The 22,309-nt window shown below is 36.7% G+C and overlaps 1 protein-coding gene across 1 annotated transcript; it reads left to right on the top strand.

Annotated features, from left to right (window-relative positions):
• The first annotated feature begins 5,069 nt into the window (after window positions 1–5,069).
• Window positions 5,070–5,921, top strand: LOC137730223 (22.0 kDa class IV heat shock protein). Its single transcript, XM_068469291.1, has one exon. The coding sequence runs from the start codon at window positions 5,138–5,140 to the stop codon at window positions 5,753–5,755; it is 618 nt and encodes a 205-aa protein (XP_068325392.1). The 5' UTR covers window positions 5,070–5,137; the 3' UTR covers window positions 5,756–5,921.
• Window positions 5,922–22,309: the final 16,388 nt, after the last annotated feature.

The following is a 22,309-nucleotide window of genomic DNA, read 5'->3' as shown; positions in this document are numbered from 1 at the left end:
TTCAATATACGAAAAGGTATCTATCAAGTTGAAGGCAAATGGTCAATTAATTTGTAATAATAATTATTTTTATTTTATTTTATTTTTACCATTTAACATGAGCGTACTCATGTTAGTTAGAACAGTAAATTTTTTTTTTTTTTTTTGGTATTTTAGATGACATCAAACTTGACTACCTGGTAGTCATAAGCTTGTGCTGGGCTAGATCTCTTTTATCTCAAAAATTTAGAAGACTACTAAATTCATCCCATTGTTTTATTTTTTTACTCACGTTATAATTTCATCCACCTTAAAAAGTTAACAAATTAAAATATTATTTCCCCACCCACTATGAAATTATAAAATTGTCTCTTAAAAAAAATATAACAAATAATATGTAAATGAAAATAATATGTAAATGAAAACCACTATGATATGTAAATTCAAATGGAAACCACAGAAGTATCCAAATTCAAAAGAATTCAACAACGATAAATTTAAAAATACGGTGGATAAATTCAAATGACCTACACACAAATTATTCTTCTACCTTTTCAATGGAAACATAATCTTCTACCTCTTCCGTAGAAGCATCATCTTTCACCTGTTCAATGAAAAAGTAATCTTCTAAGTCCATTGATATTTTTTTTTTTTTACTTTCTCTAAATGAAAAGAGATGAAAATATGAGTTAAGATTTAAGGTAAACAAATCGTCTCCCATGCCCAACTTTTTTTTTATTTTTAAATTAAGCAAAACAAGATAATTAATGTCCTTATCAATCTTTTTGCAAATGGACAAATTTGTAATTAAAAAATTCATTAAAATGTAGGTGAGAAGATAAGATATTGGGATAGAAATAACATCACTCAAAATTTAAAGCTGGACTCAGCTTGATATGATAGTCCAAAGTTGATTTTTGATTGAAATCAATTCATTTTACGTATTCTCCACATTTGTGAAAAATATCTTCACACATTACTTTGCTAGGCAATTGGCTCTTTTGATTTTTTATTTTAAAAAATAAAAATAGAAAAAACAAAATAATAATATAGTAAAAAAATAAAGTTAGTTATGGGAGTGGGGTTTTTTTTTAATTTTTTTTTTTTTTTGTAAATTTCTTATTTTATTTAAAAATTTAATGGGAGAGGGTAATTTTGAAATTATGAAGGTTTCATCATTTTTGCCTTCTCCCTTTATATATACTAGCCTTACTGCATGCGCGTGAGCGCATGCAGAAGATATTTTTTTAATCACGGCGCACTATGCGCAACTTACACATTTTAGATGTATTTATATGCAAGGATTGGTTCAATATATAGAAACGTAAAATAAAGGCGATTATCATCTCTAATAATACAGGTAAAAATTTAAAGTATTTTATCTAGAATATTAAAAAAAAAAGGTAATAAAATTGAGAAAGACATTACTCTTTTAATAATTAGTACACAAATAATCATACATCATATGAATTTTACAAACGAATTCAAATTAAGCAGGGCATTGAATAGAAATTTCATAATGTAGTACACCTTCACTAATCTATCATCCTTTTCAATCAAGAAATTTTTCCAAACTTTCACTTTGTAGTCCCAATCCTTATTGACAAATCTGCAAAGAACAAAAAAAAGAAAAGTGTGCAAAATCAATATTGGATTTGGGGTTTTTCCCTTGCTCTCTAGAAGCCCTCTATCTTTTAACAACACACAATAGTCATGGAACATGAAGACCTCAATACCCGCTTGAACCAGTGAGGTAGCTCGAACTTCAGAGTGGATGACACCTTCAGAAACTTTAATAACTTGTAATCCTTTTCAAAAAAGAAAATTTTCAGACCTTCCACTTTGTAGTCCTAATCCTTATTTACAAATCTGCAAAGAACAAAGAAAATGGGTAAAAATGCTTTGATCTCCTGATTCAATTGAAAATGCATGCTTTGATCTGTATATAGTAAACGCACATATCCCTCCTAGGCTCCTACCACTAATAATGGTGCAATTAAGTAATCCGATTTAAGGTTGCCTAAGCGTATTCAACCAATCTGATTGTACCTTAAACCCAGATATGATATATCAAAAATGTCAATAGAAGGTTGTTACCTTGAGGAAGAAAAACTAAACAGATTTTGTACAACAAATATGAGTGGACTGCAATATCAACCACCTTGATTTTTGTTTTGTTTAATGAAATGAATCAGTTATAAAAAAAAAAGGGTAAACTAAAGAAAAGTCCAAAAAAACTTTTCTTTTAATGAAAAGCTCTTTTTAAAAGTATATTGAATAGTACCAGAGAAATGTATAAATGTGATTTTTTGTTAAAAATGAACAGTACTAGGAGTGTTTTGTTAAACCTACCAAAAAAAAAAAAAAGCATTAGGGTTAAAGTCCAAACTCATACGAAACTCACCAACTGACCTTCTGAATATGAAATGTAGGCTAACGATACAAATTTCCAATTATGCCCTTGTGCTTGTTGACTTCAGAAAGGGATGATAATCCACACACAATGTGAAACAGTTGAAATATTACCAAAATTAAAAATAAAAAAAATTAAATTACCAAACTTTCTTACCCTATGTGAATTGCATGCACCCATCAGAAAGCAAACAATCACATAGCGCAAGAAATTTTTCATTTTCTTCCACTTTGTAGTCCCAATCCTTATTCCGCCACAAATTTTTCCCCATTTCGGACGAACTCTAAAATCTACATCACACAAACCAAATAAAAACGTTCTCTTTACTAAACCCTTTACCAAAATCCGATCAAAGTTTGTAAATAGAAACAAAAGATCAAGTTTTGGAGCAAAAAGCTGACCTACCTGTATGGCCATGAAAGCTGCAGTCAAGGTGATCGAGCCTCAACCTGCGAGCAAGAGACAAAAGTTTTGCAGAATAGTTTCTCAATACTATGATATATAGACTAGTACTTTCTATTAAACTCCAAACAAAATTGAGAAAACCCCATTTTTATTTCTCCCCTTCCGGTTAAGCAATCAATATATACTGTTTGGATTTCCCTTTCTGCGAAACTGTTTCCTTAGACATTCGGGTTTTTTCCTCTTCCGTTTACACGTCTGCACCACGTGGCGTATCACGTTTGTTGGATCGTGTGAGGAAGAAGTTTGATCAGAAAATGGGGCTGTGGAAGATAGATGTGGATGGGTTGGTTTCACTGGCAGTCCTCTCTCTTTTTCCTGTAATTTTTCAATTAGGTTGTATTCTGATTACTTGCTGACAAAAATACCCTTGTGGATTATGAATCCATTTTTCACGGCAGTTTTAATTTTTTTTGTTTGAGGGGATTTATAGTTCAATTTTTTTTGTGAAGCTTTGAGACACCAAACTCTTCTTCTGACTTTCTAATATTATTAAATTATTAAATATATATATAGATTAAAAATTTAATGGGAGAGGGTAATTTTGAAATTATCCCATTTTTGCTTTCTCTCTTTATATATATAGAGAATAATTTTGGAATTATGAATATTTCATCATTTTTGCCCTTTCCTTTTATATATATAAATAATTTATTTTTTTGGGTTAAGTTCAAATAATTAACCAAGTTGCTTTTGAGCCTTAGGATTTAAATGGGCCCGCCCGACTCTATGTTGAACATGTAGGCCTTGGCCCAGCCCATTAGCCTGTGAGCGAGCTGCTCAGACCGGCCCAAATTTGTACCTTTAATTTTCATTTAGGGAAGTGTTATTGACATTAAAAAAATCTCAAAATACACTCATCACAAGTGTATTTTTCTTTCCTAATATAGAAAACTTGGAGTGCAGAATAATATTTTTGGAGTGCTAATAACAATTCTTTTCATTTAATTATAAAAAATCGTAATTTTGTTGAGAATGAACTTGGGACATTTTACTTTTATTAGTTTTCAATTACCATTTTACTTTTATTAATTGTCAATTACCATTTTACTTTTATTAGCATATGGGCACACACAAAGTGTGTGAGAAAATTTTTTATTTTTGTTTTTGAAATAGAATGAGAGAGGAAGAGAGTGATAGAGTATGTGGGAGTGAAAAGTTTTTTTATTTTTATTTTTATTTTTTATTCTTTATTTTTTTTAATTAGAGATATGTTAGGATTACATGTGGGTAAGGCTTTGAAGGAAGAAAAAAAGCAAAATTTGGTTGTGTAAAATTATATTTCTGTCCCATATTTCTTATTCATTTTCTGTTTTAATTAGAGGGTTAAACTGATAATTTCATAGAATTTTAGTTGACAATGAGTGTTTTATTAATTAATATAGATGTTTTATTAATTAGCAGAGATTACCATTTGAGCTAAGATATTTATTTGACCCATAAAAAAGAACTAAGTTATTTATTTGGTTAATATAGTCAATTATATTATATATTATTTTAAGGAAAGTTCAAAAGTATTCAAATTACGTCGGGACATATCGAGCTGGGTTTAAGAACAGGGCCTCAGGGCTTGGGCCAGTCCATGGCCTAAAATGCAAGGCCTAGACCCTGCCCATTTGAAATCTAGCTGAATAAAGCTCGGCCCTAAAACAAGATCAGCCCAGTCCATAGCCCAACAAAAAGGTTGGGCTAGGGCCAACCTATCGAGCCAGGATCAGCCCAATCCACAGGCCAATAAAATCGTTGGGCTAGGACCGACATATCACTGTGCTTGAACTCAGGACGCTTCACATAAAATTCACTCACTTAATTTTAACTATTTGGCATCTCCTATTGGGTGTAAATAGGATCCAAAAAACAAAAGAAAAAATAATCTCTACAGCAAACTTTTGTTTGTTTTTTTTGTTTTGTTTATTTATTTATTTTTTTTTTTTGTTTTTTGTTTTTGGAATGGTATGTGAAGTAAATAATTATAAATAAATCAACAATAAATAAAGGAAAGGAGATAAAAAAATATATATAAAATAAAAATAAAAATAAAACAGAAAGGAAGGATGAAGCTGGAACGTTCTTGATTTCTCTAAATGGGTCTAAGTAAAGTTAGCATATTTTGGAAGTTTCAAGAACCATCCCGTGCATAACTTCAACCTCTACACTATATAAATACACAGATAAACGTGTCCAAACCCTGACAAAGCTAGCAGACACTAGACACTGCCATATCGATCTTTTCTTCTTCACTGCACCAATCCATTCCTGCAAACAAATAAACCATTTAGAGAAATGAGGAAACAACCTTCTCGAAATATTCTCATCGCCTTGAGCTTTCTGCTTTTTCTTTCTAGGTCATCCAATGGGTCCTTGCTGCCGTTCATGGATCGACCAGGAAGTAATTTTCTAGTCGATCTCTGGTCGGAGCGCTTTCCAGACCCCTTCCGCGTGCTAGAACAGCTCCCGTTTGAACTTGACAAAGAAGACACCCTGCTGGCACTCTCACCAGCAAAGGTGGACTGGAAAGAAACGCCGGAGGGCCATGTTATAATGTTAGATGTGCCGGGACTCAAGAAGGAGGAGCTGAAAATCGAGGTGGAGGAGAACCGGGTTCTGAGAGTGAGTGGAGAGAGGAAGAAGGAAGAAGACAAGAAAGGGGATCACTGGCACCGAGTTGAGAGGTCTTATGGAAAATTTTGGAGGCGGTTTAGGTTGCCGGAGAACGTGGATTTAGACTCCGTCGACGCCAAGTTGGAAAATGGGGTTCTCACTGTGACGCTGGCCAAATTGTCCCCTGATAAAATCAAGGCTACTCCTAGGGTGATCAGCATCTCTAGCACTGGGGGAGGAGGAGGAGATCAGGATGAACCTGCCAAGCTCAAGAGTAGCGAGCCGAAACAAGAGCTGTAACTTAGAAAGCAAGAGACGTTAAGTGCCCTGCTTCGAGTTTGGCTGAAAGTCTTGTTTCGTTATGTGCCTCGAATTTGTAATGGTTTGCTCACCGTTTCACAAAGTTCTCTCTTTCAATCGTAGGTTTGTTTGAGGATCATCTTGAAATTATTCAGGATGTTATCGATCTTCCACGATTCCTTTTGTAAGTTTGTAGAGTTTGAATTTTCGAATAAATAAGCTATCTTTATCTTTCAAGATGATAAATATATAAATACACGCCACGAAATCTGTCCAAGTTTGGTTCATATATTTTGTTAATCTAAAAGAAGCAGTGAGTTTGTGCATCTCTAAGAGGAAAGAGCATCAACTCTTATTTATACGAGAGTCGCGACGTTGATGCTTGAAAGCAGTTTGTGCTTGGAGGCCACGAACTCACCATCGATTAAAGGATTAAACGTTGTGGTGGTCAGTTGCCTGGTATCAGAGTCTTAGAACAGTGATTAGTTGCCTAGTACCGGAGTCTTAGAATAATGATTATGTATGTGGTCTAAGGATTAGTCGCCGTGTGAGATTGTGGTAATTGTGGATGTTTTCTCTACAAGTGCAAGTCACCGCTCATCATCGACAAAAGAATAGACTTTCGGATCACGAATTTCGAATATAATTTGAAGAGTACAAATTTGAAACGAATAACATGGAGTGTATATGGATGCCACATCCACCTCTTTATCAGAGCTGTACCATCATTTTTGTGCTTGAATAACATGTCACACAATGAAACACACTTACGATGTATGATAAAAGTTGAGGATAAGAAGATATATATTTATTCTGGTATAATATAACAGATTGGATTGGTAAACATTGAAACTATGAAAATTTGAAAATTGAATCAAAGAAGCGTGAGAAACCAACTTAGTGTTTGGTTGTTGGAATTAAACTAAAACGATAAAGTACATACAAATTTCATTTTGGAGATCATGTCAGCATTTCTCGATCTTCTTTTGACAACTTATTTCAGTAAATTTACACTACTTTAAAATATTTTTTTCCTAACTTTTCTTCCAATCAACTAAATATTTACAAATACTTTCACACTTAAGGTGGCACAATAAAGAGCTAATTAGTACTACGATTTAATGGTATTTTTTTTCACTTGTAAGTTAAAGGTCTTAGGTTTGATTCTTGCGAAAGGAGAAGTTGAACCATATTATTATGGCAAGTTTATGTAAGGTTTAGCTCATTCTTCCACCCTCTTAGTTTAGATACTATCGTTTGTTCAAAAAAAATAAAAAATAAAAAAGGTCAAATTTTGCTCACCCTATAATCCAGGATGACCGTTCATAGTTTTTCCCTTCAAAATCTTTCCATGTATCTTTATAACTAACCCATATTTACTGATATTTTATTAAATCTTTTGTGAAAACAAAAAACAATTGAATGAATTAAAAAGGAGAGGTAAGAATTTAGATAGTGTTACAAAGATATGTCTTCAAATCCACAAGAAACACATATGACATCAAGAAAGGATCAAGCTATTCCCGCAACCAACGCAAAGAACAAGAACATCCTTAGGGCATCACAACTCGAAGCAAGGCAAGAGCTCTCTCTGCCGTGCCTTCTACTCCTACATCAACTCTGTTGGAGGAGAAAGCTCGAGAAGGTACTTTGAGTCATTGACTTCCGACACCGACTCAAGCAGCAACTTGTATCTCGTAGCCATACAAGTCATGATTACTGGTGCGACTTCAATCGAAGAACAGCTGGCATAAATGAGCGAAGCAATCGCCAGGTTGATCACAAGCTCGTGCCTCGAGTAAAGGTACTTTGAGTCATTGACTTCCGATACCGACTCAAGCAGCAACTTGTATCTCGTAGCCATACAAGTCATGATTACTGGTGCGACTTCAATCGAAGAACAGCTGGCATAAATGAGCGAAGCAATCGCCAGGGTGATCACAAGCTCGTGCCTCGAGTAAAGGTACTTTGAGTCATTGACTTCCGATACCGACTCAAGCAGCAACTTGTATCTCGTAGCCATACAAGTCATGATTACTGGTGCGACTTCAATTGAAGAACAGCTGGCATAAATGAGCGAAGCAATCGCCAGGGTGATCACAAGCTCGTGCCTCGAGTGTTCTTGCTCCTCCAACAGAGTTGATGTAGGAGTGGAAGGCACGGCAGAGAGAGCTCTTGCCTTGCTTCGAGTTGTGATGCCCTAAGTGCCACCACTTACGACAAGGATGTTCTTGTTCTTTGCGTTGGTTGCGGGAATAGCTTGATCCTTTCTTGATGTCATATGTGTTTCTTGTGGTTTTGAAGACATATCTTTGTAACACTATCTAAATTCTTACCTCTCCTTTTTAATTCATTCAATTGTTTTTTGTTTTCACAAAAGATTTAATAAAATATAAGTAAATATGGGTTAGTTATAAAGATACATGGAAAGATTTTGAAGGGAAAAACTATGAACGGTCATCCTGGATTATAGGGTGAGAAAAATTTGGCCTTTTTTTTTTTATTTTTATTTTTTTGAACAAACGATAGTATCTACACTAAGAGGGTGGAAGAGTGGGCTAAACCTTACATAAACTTGCCATAATAATATGGTTCAACTTCGCATTTTGCAAGAATCGAACCTAAGACCTTTAACTTACAGGTGAAATAGAATATCATTAAATCGTAGTACTAATTAACTCTTTATTGTGCCACCTTAAGTGTGAAGTATTTGTAAATATTTAGTTGATTGGAAGAAAAGTTAGGAAAAAAATATTTTAAAGTAGTGTAAATTAATTGAAATAAGTTGTCAAAAGAAGATCGAGAAATGCTGACATGATCTCCAAAATGAAATTTGTGTGTACTTTATCGTTTTAGTTTAATTCCAACAACCAAACAATAGGTTGGTTTCTCACGCTTCTTTGATTCAATTTTCAAATTTTCATAGTTTCAATGTTTACCAATCCAATCTGTTATATTATACCAGAATAAATATATATCTTCTTTTCCTCAACTTTTATCATACATCGTAAGTGTGTTTCATTGTGTGACATGTTATTCAAGCACAAAAATGATGGTACAGCTCTAATAAAGAGGTGGATGTGGCATCCATATACACTCCATGTTATGCGTTTCAAATTTGTACTCTTCAATGAGCGAAGCAATCGCAAGGCTGACAAGGACCATGGAGGAAAATGACTTGTAGATTGCTACACTCGTCAATCGTCTGGAGGCGCATCACAACAAGAAAGCTGACCCGAAGGTTAATCCACCAAAGGAGGAAACTGACGAAAAGGAGGAGCCTCTGATGGACAAAGCTGAGGACAAGCTATAGGTGGACCAAGCTACGACGTCCATGTGATCTTTCTCTATCTAACAGCTGCAAGAAATGATCACAAGCACGATCAAGGCGTAATATGAAGGAAGCTCGCATGATTCTGTGTTGTACTTAAAGCCATACTCTTAAAGGATTGACGCCTTAAGAATGCCAAAGGGTTATCAGCCACCCAAATTTATGCAATTCAATGGAAAGGGCAATCGTAAACAACATATTGCCCATTTCATTGAAACCTGCAACAATGTTGGGATGGAGAGAGACTCCCTTGTCAAGCAGTTCATGTGCTCACTAAAAGGTAATGTCTTTGACTGGTACACCGACCTCGAGCTTGAGTCTATCAACAGTTGGGACCAGCTTGAAAGGGAATTCCTCAACCACTTCTATAGCACTCGCTGCACCGTAAGCATGCTGGAGCTAACGAGTACGAAACAGTGGAAGGATGAACCTACCGTTGACTACATCAATAGATGGCGTTCATTAAGTCTAGATTGCAAAGATCGGCTTTCTGAAACCTCCGTCATTGAGATGTGTGTTCAAGGCATGCACTGGGGGTTACATTACATACTCCAAGGTATAAAACCGAGAACATTTGAAGAGTTGGCAACTCAATCCCATGATATAGAGCTAAGTATTTCCAATCATGGGAAGAATGAGCCAATCACCGACTTTAAAAAGGATAAGGTGTTTGCCCCAAAGGTAGACAAGACTGGGAAAAAGCCCTTCAAGGAAGCTTTTGCCATCCATATTACCCCCATCAAGACCTCCTCTGCGCCCATTAAGATCTCTTCCAAGAACAAAGCGAATGAGATGAAGAGAGGTGAGCCTTCTCACACCCAAGATAGGTACAAAAACACCTTAAGGGAACTAGAGTAGAAGACATACCCTTTTCCTGACTCTGACATGGCTGCAATGCTAGACAACTTACTGGAAAATAAGGTGATTGGGTTACTTGAATGCAAGCACCCCGAAGAGATCAATCACATTATCGATCCTAGGTACTGCAAATACCATCGTATCATAAGTCATCCTGTCGGTAAGTGATCCATCCTCAAGGAGCTCATCATAAAGCTAACACAAAAATGGCAGATCAAGCTTGAACTTGAAGACACGGTTGCAACACATACTACTACGATTACGTTTAGATCTTTCGATCATGTGCCTCTCCAAGTGACGCCTGACCACTCCCGTCCATGCTCAAGCTACACGACACCTTCTGCACAACGCTCCGTGTTCGCACGAGCTTAAAATGAGGCATACAATGCTCCTTGTTCGCACGAACCTAAAAGGCGACATTTAATGCTCCTTGTTCGTACAAGCTTAAAAGGTGACACACAATGCTCCTCGCCTGCATAAGCCTAAACTGCACACAGCACAGTGCTCCTCACCTGCATGAGCCTAAACTACACACGGAAAAATGCTCCTCGCCTGCATGAGCCTAAACTGCACATGGCACAATGCTCATTGTTCGCATGAACATAAAAGGCGACACTCAATGCTCCTTGCCTACATGAGCCTAAACTACACACGGCATAATGCTTCTTGCCTGCACGAGCCTAAACTACACATGGCAACAGTGCTCCTTATTCGCACGAGCTTAAAAGGCAACGCACAATGTTCCTTGTTCGCACGAGCTTCAAAGGCGACACCCTGTTCTTCGCCTGCACGAGCCTAAAAGGCAACACTCAATACTCCTTGTTCGCATGAGCTTAAAAGGTGACATACAATGCTCCTTGTTCGCACGAGCTTAAAAGGCGACACTTAATGCTCCTCGCCTACATGAGCCTAAATTGCATACAACACAATGCTCCTTGTTCGCACGAGCTTATAAGGCGACATACAATGCTCTTTGTTCACACGAGCTTAAAAGGTGACACCCAATGCTCCTTGTTCGTACGAGCTTAAAATGCGACACTTGACACTCCTTGTTCGCACGAGTTTAAAAAGCAACACCCAACACTCCTGGCCCCCAAGAGCATAAATTGTGTACGACAAAACAGAAAAAATCAAAATCAAAATCATCATCAAAAGCAATCCATCATTCCTTTGAACTACGTCATGACTTGATCCATCCTCAACTGAGGGTACGTAGGCAACTTGAAACTTCAAAACTTCAAGTACAATCACATCATCAACAAAAACACAAACACTTTAAAGAATAAAGAGAAAATTCAAGAATGTGGATACTTTATTTCTTTAAAGGAAGAATTCGGCTACAAAGCCGTATTACAAAATGAGCAAAAAACAAAGATGGTTTCTCCAATAGTCGACAAAGTGCTATTTCAAGTATAATGATGGTGTTGCTCTTAAAGCACTTGAAAAATATGATGGCTGCAACGTTAAAAAAAAAAAAAAAAAAAAAAAAAAAAAGATTGCTTCACTAAAGCAAAAGACATGCGAGACAAACCTTATGAGCGTTGAAGGGTGATGATGACAAAGTCACAACGACGAAAAGAAATCAGCCACAAAGCTTAAGCAACACAGTAAAGAGGGCAGCTACAAAACAGTCATTCAAAGCACGCTACTGTAGCAAAGAAAACCAAAATGCTACGCAATCGCACTACTCAAATCCTTAGCGATTACGCACACACTTTCTTGCACTGCACGACAACGTCACCACCGAGGGAAAATTATGACCAAAAAGCACTACACAGCGAAGCCTCACTGCAGTTTTTTCATGGCACCGTGTGGTAAAAAGTGACGCACTGCAACAAGCTCCAAGAAGCAGAAGGCACGGCAATATCAGCTACAAGGCATAACACAGCAGCAAGCACATTGGCAGTGCATGACAAGGGTGTGTTGTGGCCAAAACACACACCCAATTGTCTCATAAATAGGGGTCAATTTCTTTCTAATGCTATAAGAGAGAGTAAATACCAAATAGCAAAAGGAAAATCAAAAGAAGGAAGTACATTCCAACCAAAAGAAGGAAGCACATTCCAAGCAAAAAATGGCAAGTTTCAACCAATCTACGCAAGCAGGACGTTTTTGGTGATAATTTAACTTTCCAGGGGAGTTTTGATGGAAGGCCAATTGGAGAAGGAAGCTAAGTGGCCGATAATCGTTGTGTCCAAATTTCATAATTTTCCCTAAAGCCAAACGTTCTAGTTTTCAAAATTAATTCCGCAGAAGTTGTTTTCCCGTCAGAACTGCGCAGCTGTGGGAAAATAACGAGTTGAAGGCTTTCCCAATTTTTCCTAGTAGTGTGTGATATATGCCTAAAACGATAAGAGATAAAGCTATGTTTCCCATATTTTTACAGAATTTTCCAAAAGAGAAATCGACTTTAAACTTGGCATGCAAGTCAGATGATGTGTTTCCCAAACCAATGACAAGTCTTCAAGTTTCCCAAACCAAAAGGGAAAATACCCTCTTTTCCATGGAAAAGAGAAAAGGGAAAGAAAAATATATACATTTTCACGCCCCGATCCCGACATACGTTCAGGATCGACACGTGACGTCACCCAAATACTCGTATATTTCACATACCCCGTCTCCGGGATATGGCAAATCACAATTTGAGAATCAAATTGCAAAGAAATTTTTTCGTATACTTTATGGCTGCATCTAACCTCCTCGTTAGACTGCCTATGTACCCTCAATAGGGATCAAGCCATTTGTAGTTCATTATCACAAAATCAGACGTTTATTCCACTAAGTTCAAGCAGAAAAGCATAGTATTCCTCAATCGTTCAATATAACCTGACAACATGTAATTCTTGGACTCAGGCTACATAACCAATCCCCATGAAAACATGATTCCTCTCCCATCCAACATATAAATCATTATGTCTCATCATGATATCGTAATTCACAACACACATCATATTTAAGAGCTGACAAAGCACAAAACCATTCTCTAGCCGCATTAATTAATTAATTTGATCAAAGTAATAACAATCATTCCCATATCTTCTAAATTCATACCTTATGAAATCATAATCAAATTATAGAAAAACCCGAAGGAGTCACTCAGACGTCCAACGTCTTTTCTAACTCAATTCACAAGACTCTCGAAACCATTGACACAAATATATATATATATATATATATATATATATATATATATATATATAACTAAGGCTAGAGTGACACAGTTAGGCCAAGCCTACTTCTCCAAACAATGGGATTTTAGGCCATTCCATGAAATTCAACAACCTCGGGTTTCAGACCACTCAACAAAACCAAACCAATATGATTGCCCAAAAATGTACCATGTACAACTAATCCTCATCACCTCTAGAATGCGTATGGTCCCCCATCGCGGATATACCAAGCAGGACCATAGGCATAAACTCATCATGCAGGCAATGATCACCCATCGCGGGTATACCAAGCATGATAACCTCTTAATACATATGGTCCCCCTATCACGGATATATCAAGTAGGACCATCCATGTACGACAACTACGTGGTGCAATCTCATCATTACACATTACACATACTTATACGCATACATGCTATCGATTCCACATATCAACCAGCATCAAGTCAGATGGAGCACAACACAAGGAATTCTCTCAATTACTATTTCTACAAAAAATCTAATAAAGTAACTAACTCATCTCTTACCTTCCATCTCCATCTCATGCTAGATAGAATGCCAAGTTCAAATAGATATACAGTTGGTAATCATATCCAAATAATTATCAAACAATATTTAAATCCCAAAATTGTCATAACATTCATCTTAATTATCAATCAAATTATTAAAAAGATAATTAAACACATATACGTCCTAAACATCATCAGTGCACAAGCCAAATCCTATTTAATAAGCATAGGTCTATGGCTAAATATATAAAAATCACATTTCAATAGAAATCATATTCATAAGACCAATTCCTAATCACAATTGATACCAACTTAAGAAATTAAGTTAATAATCATGTCTTATATATTCAAGTCACTATCAAACCAATATAGGTCCACTAGATTTTCACTAGTAATACCCTAAGGTCCGTAAACCATATCTACAATAGCATACTAAAATTTGGTGTCAATTCAATGGTAAGATCGTCAATTGTTAGAATATTTAAGTGGCGGACCTTATCGAAAATGTACTCAACCAATAGCATTTCATAAATCAAATGTTACATATCGGAAAATTCGACTTTTTCCAAAAATTCTCAAATTTCACAAGAACGAAGATCTCAACAAGTAGAGTAAACTTTATACCTGTAGCCAAGGCCAATTTGGCCGAAAAATACCCCAAACTGGCCACGAACCGCCGGAACCCTAAGGTAGGTGTTCATCAATTCGACTTCATCAGTGTTCCTACCAGTTGGGTCTTGTTCCTGGGTCCAAGGGAAGTTGATTAAGGGTGATGGTGCATGGTGATACTCGCCGGAATGATGAATCGTCGCCGAGAACCCCCGGGTTCTTCGGTGGAGTCCTACCCGAATTAGAGCTTAAAAACCCTTGATTTTTGGTGGAGATGGAAGGAGGAAGGTAGTTGAGCAGGTTGTAGGTGAAGGAGATAAGAAAATCAGTTGAGAAATGGTAGAAATTGGCTTGAAGTTGGCCGGTTTTTGAAAAATGGCTAGTGGAGTACACGGGTTCAAGCAATGGGGGAAAGAAATGTCCACCCTCCTATTGGTCCTTTCTGCTCCTCTAATAATTGGATTGTCCCCCTTTTTGTTTTTTTTACTCCTACTAGCCGGTTCCCTTAACCCAATTATATATTTGGGCCCCTTACCCTCAAAGTGGAAATTAAATAATTTCCACAACCTAAAGTTTCACGACTTCAAACGTCCATAACTATACCGTTAAAATTCAGACTCGCAAACGGCTTTCGCCTAAGCGTTCGTGGTTTCGAGATCTATTCGAAAACGCTATTGTGACCTCGAAAGGTCAACGAGTAAATAATAATTTTCCAAACTTCACTCTTCGTAACTAGTTTAATTGAAATCTAATTTCAAATAAATTAATATAAATTCTCGAAAAATAATATAAAATCTCAATAATACAAATACGTAGATTATAACAGTGAAATCCGGAAACAGGATTTCACATTCTTTCCCCCCCAAAAAAATATTTCGCCTTCGAAATTTCTATTCTCAAATCACTATCCGCGAACGCAACAATTCAAGAAAATAGTGATGCACAAACACATTCACATTTCGGCTATAACCAGGTTGAGCTAACTCAAGTTCGACCACATTGTACCTCAACTCACAAATCATCGTTGTCCCAGCACAACTTCAACACCAATCTTTGCACAATCACAAAGCATGCCACTATTAACAAGAATTCATTAATACTCATGATTCTGGCAACCAAACTAACCAAATTTGTAATTACAAACTTCCCCATCATTCCATTTATAGTGAATAAAGTCATAACCTCAACCTATGAGTTTATTCAAGCTCAAAATAAATAAATCAACGAAAACCATCGTGATCCTCACCCATATACTTAGATTCCCAGCAACATTTAGTGGCAGAATAATTATCAGGAATTCTAGCCATACACATTGGCAAAATGATTATCAAACATCAAGCCGCAATCCGAATTGACTAAATAAATACTAGATTATCAAACCACATCTACCATTGGCTAGATAAATACTAGCATAATGACCACAAGCATTGGTAAAACCACTTACCATCATTGACTATATATAGCCGTTACCACGATTCTTCCTCAAAATTTCTAGCCACACCCACTAGTGATACCAACATCAGAAAATTTTCATCATACACATCATTAGCAAAACAAATTTCATAAATTCCAGCTGTAACCCTCATTGGTCAAATAAATATTAGAATTTCAAGCCAAACCATCAGAATTGGCAAATCACATATCAAAAATTCCAGCCACATTCATTGGAATTCCAAATCACAATTATTCACCACTATATATTAAACCAATCATAGCCTCGGGTTGCGATTTCATTCCCGCTCATAAAATCATCATGACTTTCATAAATATTAAAATTTTCAACCATAATTATCATAGCCATAAGATTTGAAAATGTCTAACCATAATCATCATTGGCGAAACAATGATTTCATAAATCAGATAAATCACTATGGTTCAACATGATACCTTAATTCATAGCATGTAACATATCAAAGAACCAACGAAGCATAGTTTTATTCTCAAGCCACATTGATCCACCAATCTATTCATAATAATAACAATCACATCCAACATCATTCCACAATCACTCTAATTACTCATTTTCATGAATCAAAGATGCACGACATTAACGTGAAGAACCTTATAAGAAATGTGAAGGAAAATGATAGTAGCATAGAAAATCTCAAAAGTGATATCACGGGGATGGAGAGAAAGCTATTGAACTAAAGAAAGACATGCTTTTCAATGTTATAAATGAGAAATATGAGAACAAAAAAAATCTCCAAGTAATGGCATCGTCATTAGAGCAAGACTTGACAAGTGCATTTATATTGTTCTTCTCAGAAGTTGTAGAAAATCTGGTTACAATTGAAAAGCTTACTGAAGATTTGAAGAAGGCCAAACATGACATGCCCGATCCCGATATCCTCCAAAGATTAAGGTAGGTACATGTTGACCGACACTCGAAGGTGACAAAGCCATACTAACATGCATGAGAACTTATGAAAAAAGAACGAACATAAATAAAACTTGTAAATTTAACTATAATGAATATGCAATTGTGGAACGTGTTCAGAGTATACAACTAATCCAGAACATTGTAAAAGGAATAATATAAAGATGTACGAACAAGGGAGTGGGTCCTACACCGAGAGGACTCGAAGATACCGATGTGGGAGTGCCTTGATGCCGGGATTGTACGCCTCAATTCTAAGTCCTGAGGGGGTGCAAAACAAAACATGAGTGGACTAAGTTTATATATAAGTAATACTAAAATAGTTATTCTTCAACGTACTAATCTCCAGTTTAAAAAACTCATATAACATAATAAGTAATAGGTTTTCTGAAAACCCTAGCATGCCTTAAAACCTTTCATAAAGCATATATCATATATAATGTGCTTAGGTGCGTTTGTTAGTGGTGTTTCTGTCCTTTCTAGTTCGCACGACTCTTAGATGACGGAGTATCTGTGAGTGGACTCCTTCTAAAATGCATGATTTTATCATTAGAAATGCATGCATGAAAGCATGATTTTATGACTACGTTTTATGAAACGTTTGTGAGTAAATCGGATTTACGCTTTATGATATTTTATGCTTTATCGAATAACTGTTTACTGAGATATTTATGATATGATGTTTGAGCTATTACGCTTTGATGAGATATATTTTGGAAAGATTATGTTCATGATTTTATGTGCTTACTTAGTGGTTATTCATACTATGTGCCTACGGGCAAAAGTTTTTTATTTATGGCTTCAGTCGGGTGATGTAGTGGTTGGAAGATATTTATATATGGCTTCCGTCGGGTGACGTAGTGGCTTCGGTCGAGTATGATATATGTGTTATGAAAGGTTTTATGGCATGCTAACCTATTACTTATTATACTATATGAGTTTTCTAAACTGGGGGTTAGTACGTTGAAGAATAATTATTTTAGTATTATTTTATATAACTTGGTCCGCTCATATTTTGTTTTGCACCTCCTTATCAGTGAACTTATGACCTCTTCTCCACGTTGGACATCTCTTGTAATAGCACCTTCTATTTTACCTTCCCCTTATATTATGAATTAATAGTATGCTCTAAACATGTCATGCATTATTACTATTATTTTGCTGGCAGTTGAATATTATTACTATTATTTATGCATGTTTCATATGTTCTCGGCATATGCATTCGTTAAATGGTTTGCGTCACTCACGAGTGTCGGCCAACACGTGACCATCCCGTTGTCCTTTGGACACCGAAATCGGGACGTGTCAAAACATATAACAGAGTCATAGAGCTAGAGATTGAACAGAATAACTAAAGAATAATTGTTGATTTGGATAAGGAAGTATCTGGTTTGCAGAAAAGTATGATAAGTCTGGAGGAAGCCATGTTTACTAAAATACGACAAGCAGATGAACTTCAAGTCTTCAAGCATTATTGGAAGCCAACAAACTGGAAAATTATAAACTTGGAACCATCCGAACAACCAAAATTTCACATCATGAATAAAACACCAAAATCTTTCAGTTGAGCGGAAAACAAAAATCTCTTTACCTGCTGTTAGTGGCATAAATGTGACTGAAATTATTGTTATATATCTGTTAAGGTTCTTATGAGTCATTTTATAAATGGGCAAAATTGTAATTAAAAATTTTATTGTAAAGGTGGGTGGGAAGATAAGACACTGGGTGGAAATAACAACACTCTTAAACAATTGATTGGATTCTCTTAAGAAAATATCAATTGACTAAATTGTCCTATTTCTCTTCTTCTCTTCATCGCAACAGCACAACTTCAATCTCAATTCTAACTTTTACCTCTAGTACTGATACACCAACAGAAAGGATGGGGAAAAAAAAAAGAACTGAATGGCAAAGGAATAGAACTGGGTGGTGCTCCTACTGGAACTCATTGATATGTAAATCCTGCAGGTTATTTGCACATGAAAGAAGACAATCGTGATACAAAGGCTGATATGCACATGAAAGAAGAATAGAACTGGGTGGTTCCCTTTTACATCGTGCGTCCAATTGAAAGGTATGCCAAAGTACTTCTGGTGAAATTTTTATTTAATCACGGCAGTAATAGTTAGGGTTTGTAATTTTTATAATAATTTTTTACGGAATAGGAAAATCGGTTAGGGTTTTTATATAATGTACCTCTTTTTAGCATGCTCTTGTCTTGAAGGTTGAAGCTATGTACAGTGTCAGTATAGGTTTTATAGTTGTCATTGGCTTCATGGAGAATCAAGAATTTTAGAAACAACGAAGAAGTAGTGATGGTACATTGATACAATTATAGTTTCAGAGTCTGGAAGTTATGGTCTCATGGATGATAATGATAAGAAGGAAGATTAGAGTTGTGCTATGTGCAATGAATAGAGGAAGAAAAATAGGATAATTCAGTCAATTGTTTTCTTTTAAGAGAATTCAATCAATTGTGTAATTGATAGGATAAATGGTAAGTTTTATTTTTAATTTATTCAGTTGTTTTTCGTTTTCATAAAAGATTTAATTAAATAACAAGTAACCATGAGATAATTAAAATGATGTGTGGCTAAATTTTGAAGGCAAGGTAACTATTGGTGGAGTTTTTTTACTAGAAATCTCATTCTATTTCATAGTATTACATTGCTCACCACCAAAAACTGAGAAGGAGACAAGAAGGGTAAAAGAAAAAAAAGAAAGGGCAACAGAGAGATTGAGGGCAATGACCATCAGAGAACAATGTCTAATGATGGAAAGGGTGATATATGTGGAGGAGTTACAAGAAGTCCCGATCGAGTACCAGGACATGTGGGACTACATGGAAGAGATTGATGCGGGTGACAAGAACACCTTGATGGCAAAGAATGTGGGATCTTCATCTCAAGGCAGTGGCAGTTGGCCTTCAACAGCCGCAAGATCGCCATGATACACTTCTTTTGGAACTGTCGTGGTCTAGGGTTGGACACGGTAGTTCGTGCCCTACATGGGCAAATAAGGAAACATAGACCCTCTATGATATTTCTATCGGAAACAAAAATGAAAGATCCTAGAATAATAGGGGTGAGAAAGTAGATGGGGTATCCTAACGGGTTCAATGTTGCACCGGTTGGTAGAGCGGGAGGTCTTAGCCTCTGGTGGGATAATTCGGTCCTGGTGAAAGTGATGGACTCATCAAAGAATTTCATTGATGCTAGATGTGGTTTAGTTGACACTCAGGTGGTGTTCCGGTTTACTGGAGTTTATGGCACATTTTATAGGGCGGAGAAAGAGGAATTATGGAAGGGTATGATTCACAGATTCGGTCCAGACATCATTCCTTGGATAAGTGGTGGCCATTTCAACGAATTCTTGTGGGATCACGAGAAATCGGGGGGTGCGGAAGTGAGATATAACTGGCCGAGATTCTTGGAAGAATTCATGTGCAAGGTGGAGGTTATGGATTTGGGATTCAATGGCCCTAAATTTACATAGAAAGAGACAAGAAATGGCAGCTTGTGGAGGCTTGGCTGGATTGGGGGATGGTGAATGCCAGTTGGCAGTCACTTTGGCCAAACACTGCGGCCATAAATGGTACGTCTTTAGGGTCTGATCACTATCCAGTTTTGGTGTATTGTGAGCCGAAGGTAGTAAAAAGGAAAAAATTGTTTCATTTTGAGGCATTTTGGGCAAAAGATGGTGACTGCAAAGAAATTGTGAGAAGAGATTGGGAAAATATCAGGGAGGGGAACCCGTTAGAAAGATGGAACTTTAAGATTAATGCTTGCCGAGGTAATTTAACCAGATGGAGTAAAGAGAAATTTAAACAGTGTGGGAGGCAAATACAGGAGATGAAGAGTTAGTTGGGTAGTCTTCAACGGGACTGGAGCGGGAATTTCCAGGAAATTGAAGCTCTATCTAAAAAAGTGGATCAATTGTGGAGTCAGGAAGAAAAATACTGGCAGCAAAGATCAAAGGTTCAATGGTTAAATGAAGGGGATGCCAATACAAAATTCTTCCACCAAACTACCTTGCAAAGAAGAATGAGGAACAATGTGATCTTGTTTAAAAACAATAACGAGGATTAGGTTGAGAATCCTAGTCAGGTTCAGCGGTTGTTTGAGGAGCATTTCATGAACCTGTTCACTTCATCGGGACAGCGGGAGTGGGGGGATTTATTAGATTGTATCACCCCAAAAGTCACTAAAGAAATGAATGCATCTCTTTCAGGTTCAGTTTCGGTTGATGAGATCAAGAATGCAGCTATGCAAATGGGAGGTCTTAAAGCTCCCATACCTGATGGATTTTCTGGGCTTTTATACTAGGCGCATTAGGACATTATTGTTGCGGATGTGAATGAAATAATTAGAGAGATGATGAACGGGTCTCAGAATCTTATGCGGATCAATGCTACTCACTTTGTATTGATTCTCAAACTTTAAAAACTTGAATCCATATCTCAGTTCCATCCCATTAGTTTATGTAACTACTCTTATAAGGTGTACTCCAAGGTCTTGGCTAACTGTCTCAAGATGATTTTTCCGAATTTGATTTCTACAACCCAGAATGCGTTGTGGCGGGTAGGCAAATTCAAGATAATATTGGCATTGCGCATGAGCTTTTCCACTTCCTCAAAATGAGAAGTGCGAAACGTAAATTTGAGTTGGGAATCAAATTGGATATGCATAAGGCCGACGATAGGGTGGAGTGCGACTTCTTATTAGTAGTGATGCAGAAGATGGGCTTTGATAGTAGATGAAGAAGTATAATATTGGGCTACATTTCTTTGGTGAATTTCACCATCCTTCTGAATGGTCAACCAGGACCCAAATTTGTGCCATTGCGGGGGTTACGGCAAGGTGACCCTTTATCCCTTTACCCATTCTTATTGGTCAGTAAAGTACTTTCACTTCTAATTCAGCAGGCCAGTGACCGAGAGTGGATTAAGGGAGTTTAGATGAACCCATCGGGTCTGACTATATCTCACATCTTATTTGCTGATGATACACTCATTTTTCTCAAGGCAGAGGAAGAGAATTGCCGGCATTTGATCTAGTTGATCAATGATTATTACTCGGCTTCTGGACAACAAGTCAATAAATCGAAGTTGAATGTTTTCTTCAGATCTAATGTGCCTAAATCATTATCACAACTGCTGGTGAGCACTCTTAGTATGGTGAGGGTCAGGGACCTAGGTGTATATCTGGATCTACCGGCTATTTGGCGCCGATCGAAGAAAATTGGGCTTGCCTATGTTAAAGGAAGATTATTGGGTAAGCTTCAAGGGTGGAAGAAATCTTTTCTTTCACAAACGAGGTGAGAGGTCCTCATTAAGGAGATGGCGTAAGCAATTCTTGCATACCCTATGAATTTATTCAAGTTTCCCACGATCTTCTATAATGAATTTGATGCCTTGATTTTGAAATTTTGGTAGGGGCAAAAAGATGGGGAGAATCAGATTCATTGGATTTCCAGAGAGAAGATGGGTCATTCGAAAGAGGAATGAGGGTTAGGCCTGAGGAACTTTGAAAAGCTCAACGACACCCTTCTGGCGAAATAGTGTTAGCGATTGATTATGGAGCCTAATTCCTTGTGGGCGTCAGTGATTAAAGCTCGATACTTCCCTAATTTCTCATTCCTCAATGCAAAGCAGGGTGGGAGAGCTTCATGGGCTTGGTCAAGCCTTTTAGTTGGAAGAGA

This window comes from Pyrus communis, chromosome 3 (genome assembly GCF_963583255.1).
Source record: "Pyrus communis chromosome 3, drPyrComm1.1, whole genome shotgun sequence".
NCBI lineage: Eukaryota > Viridiplantae > Streptophyta > Magnoliopsida > Rosales > Rosaceae > Pyrus > Pyrus communis.
Note: the sequence above shows the minus strand (reverse complement) of the source record. Positions and strands in the feature narration are given on the sequence as shown.

What these genes read in the sequence shown, in the direction of transcription:
- LOC137730223 (XM_068469291.1), top strand. Translation starts at nt 5,138, where the DNA reads ATGAGGAAACAACCTTCTCGAAATATTCTCATCGCCTTGAGCTTTCTG.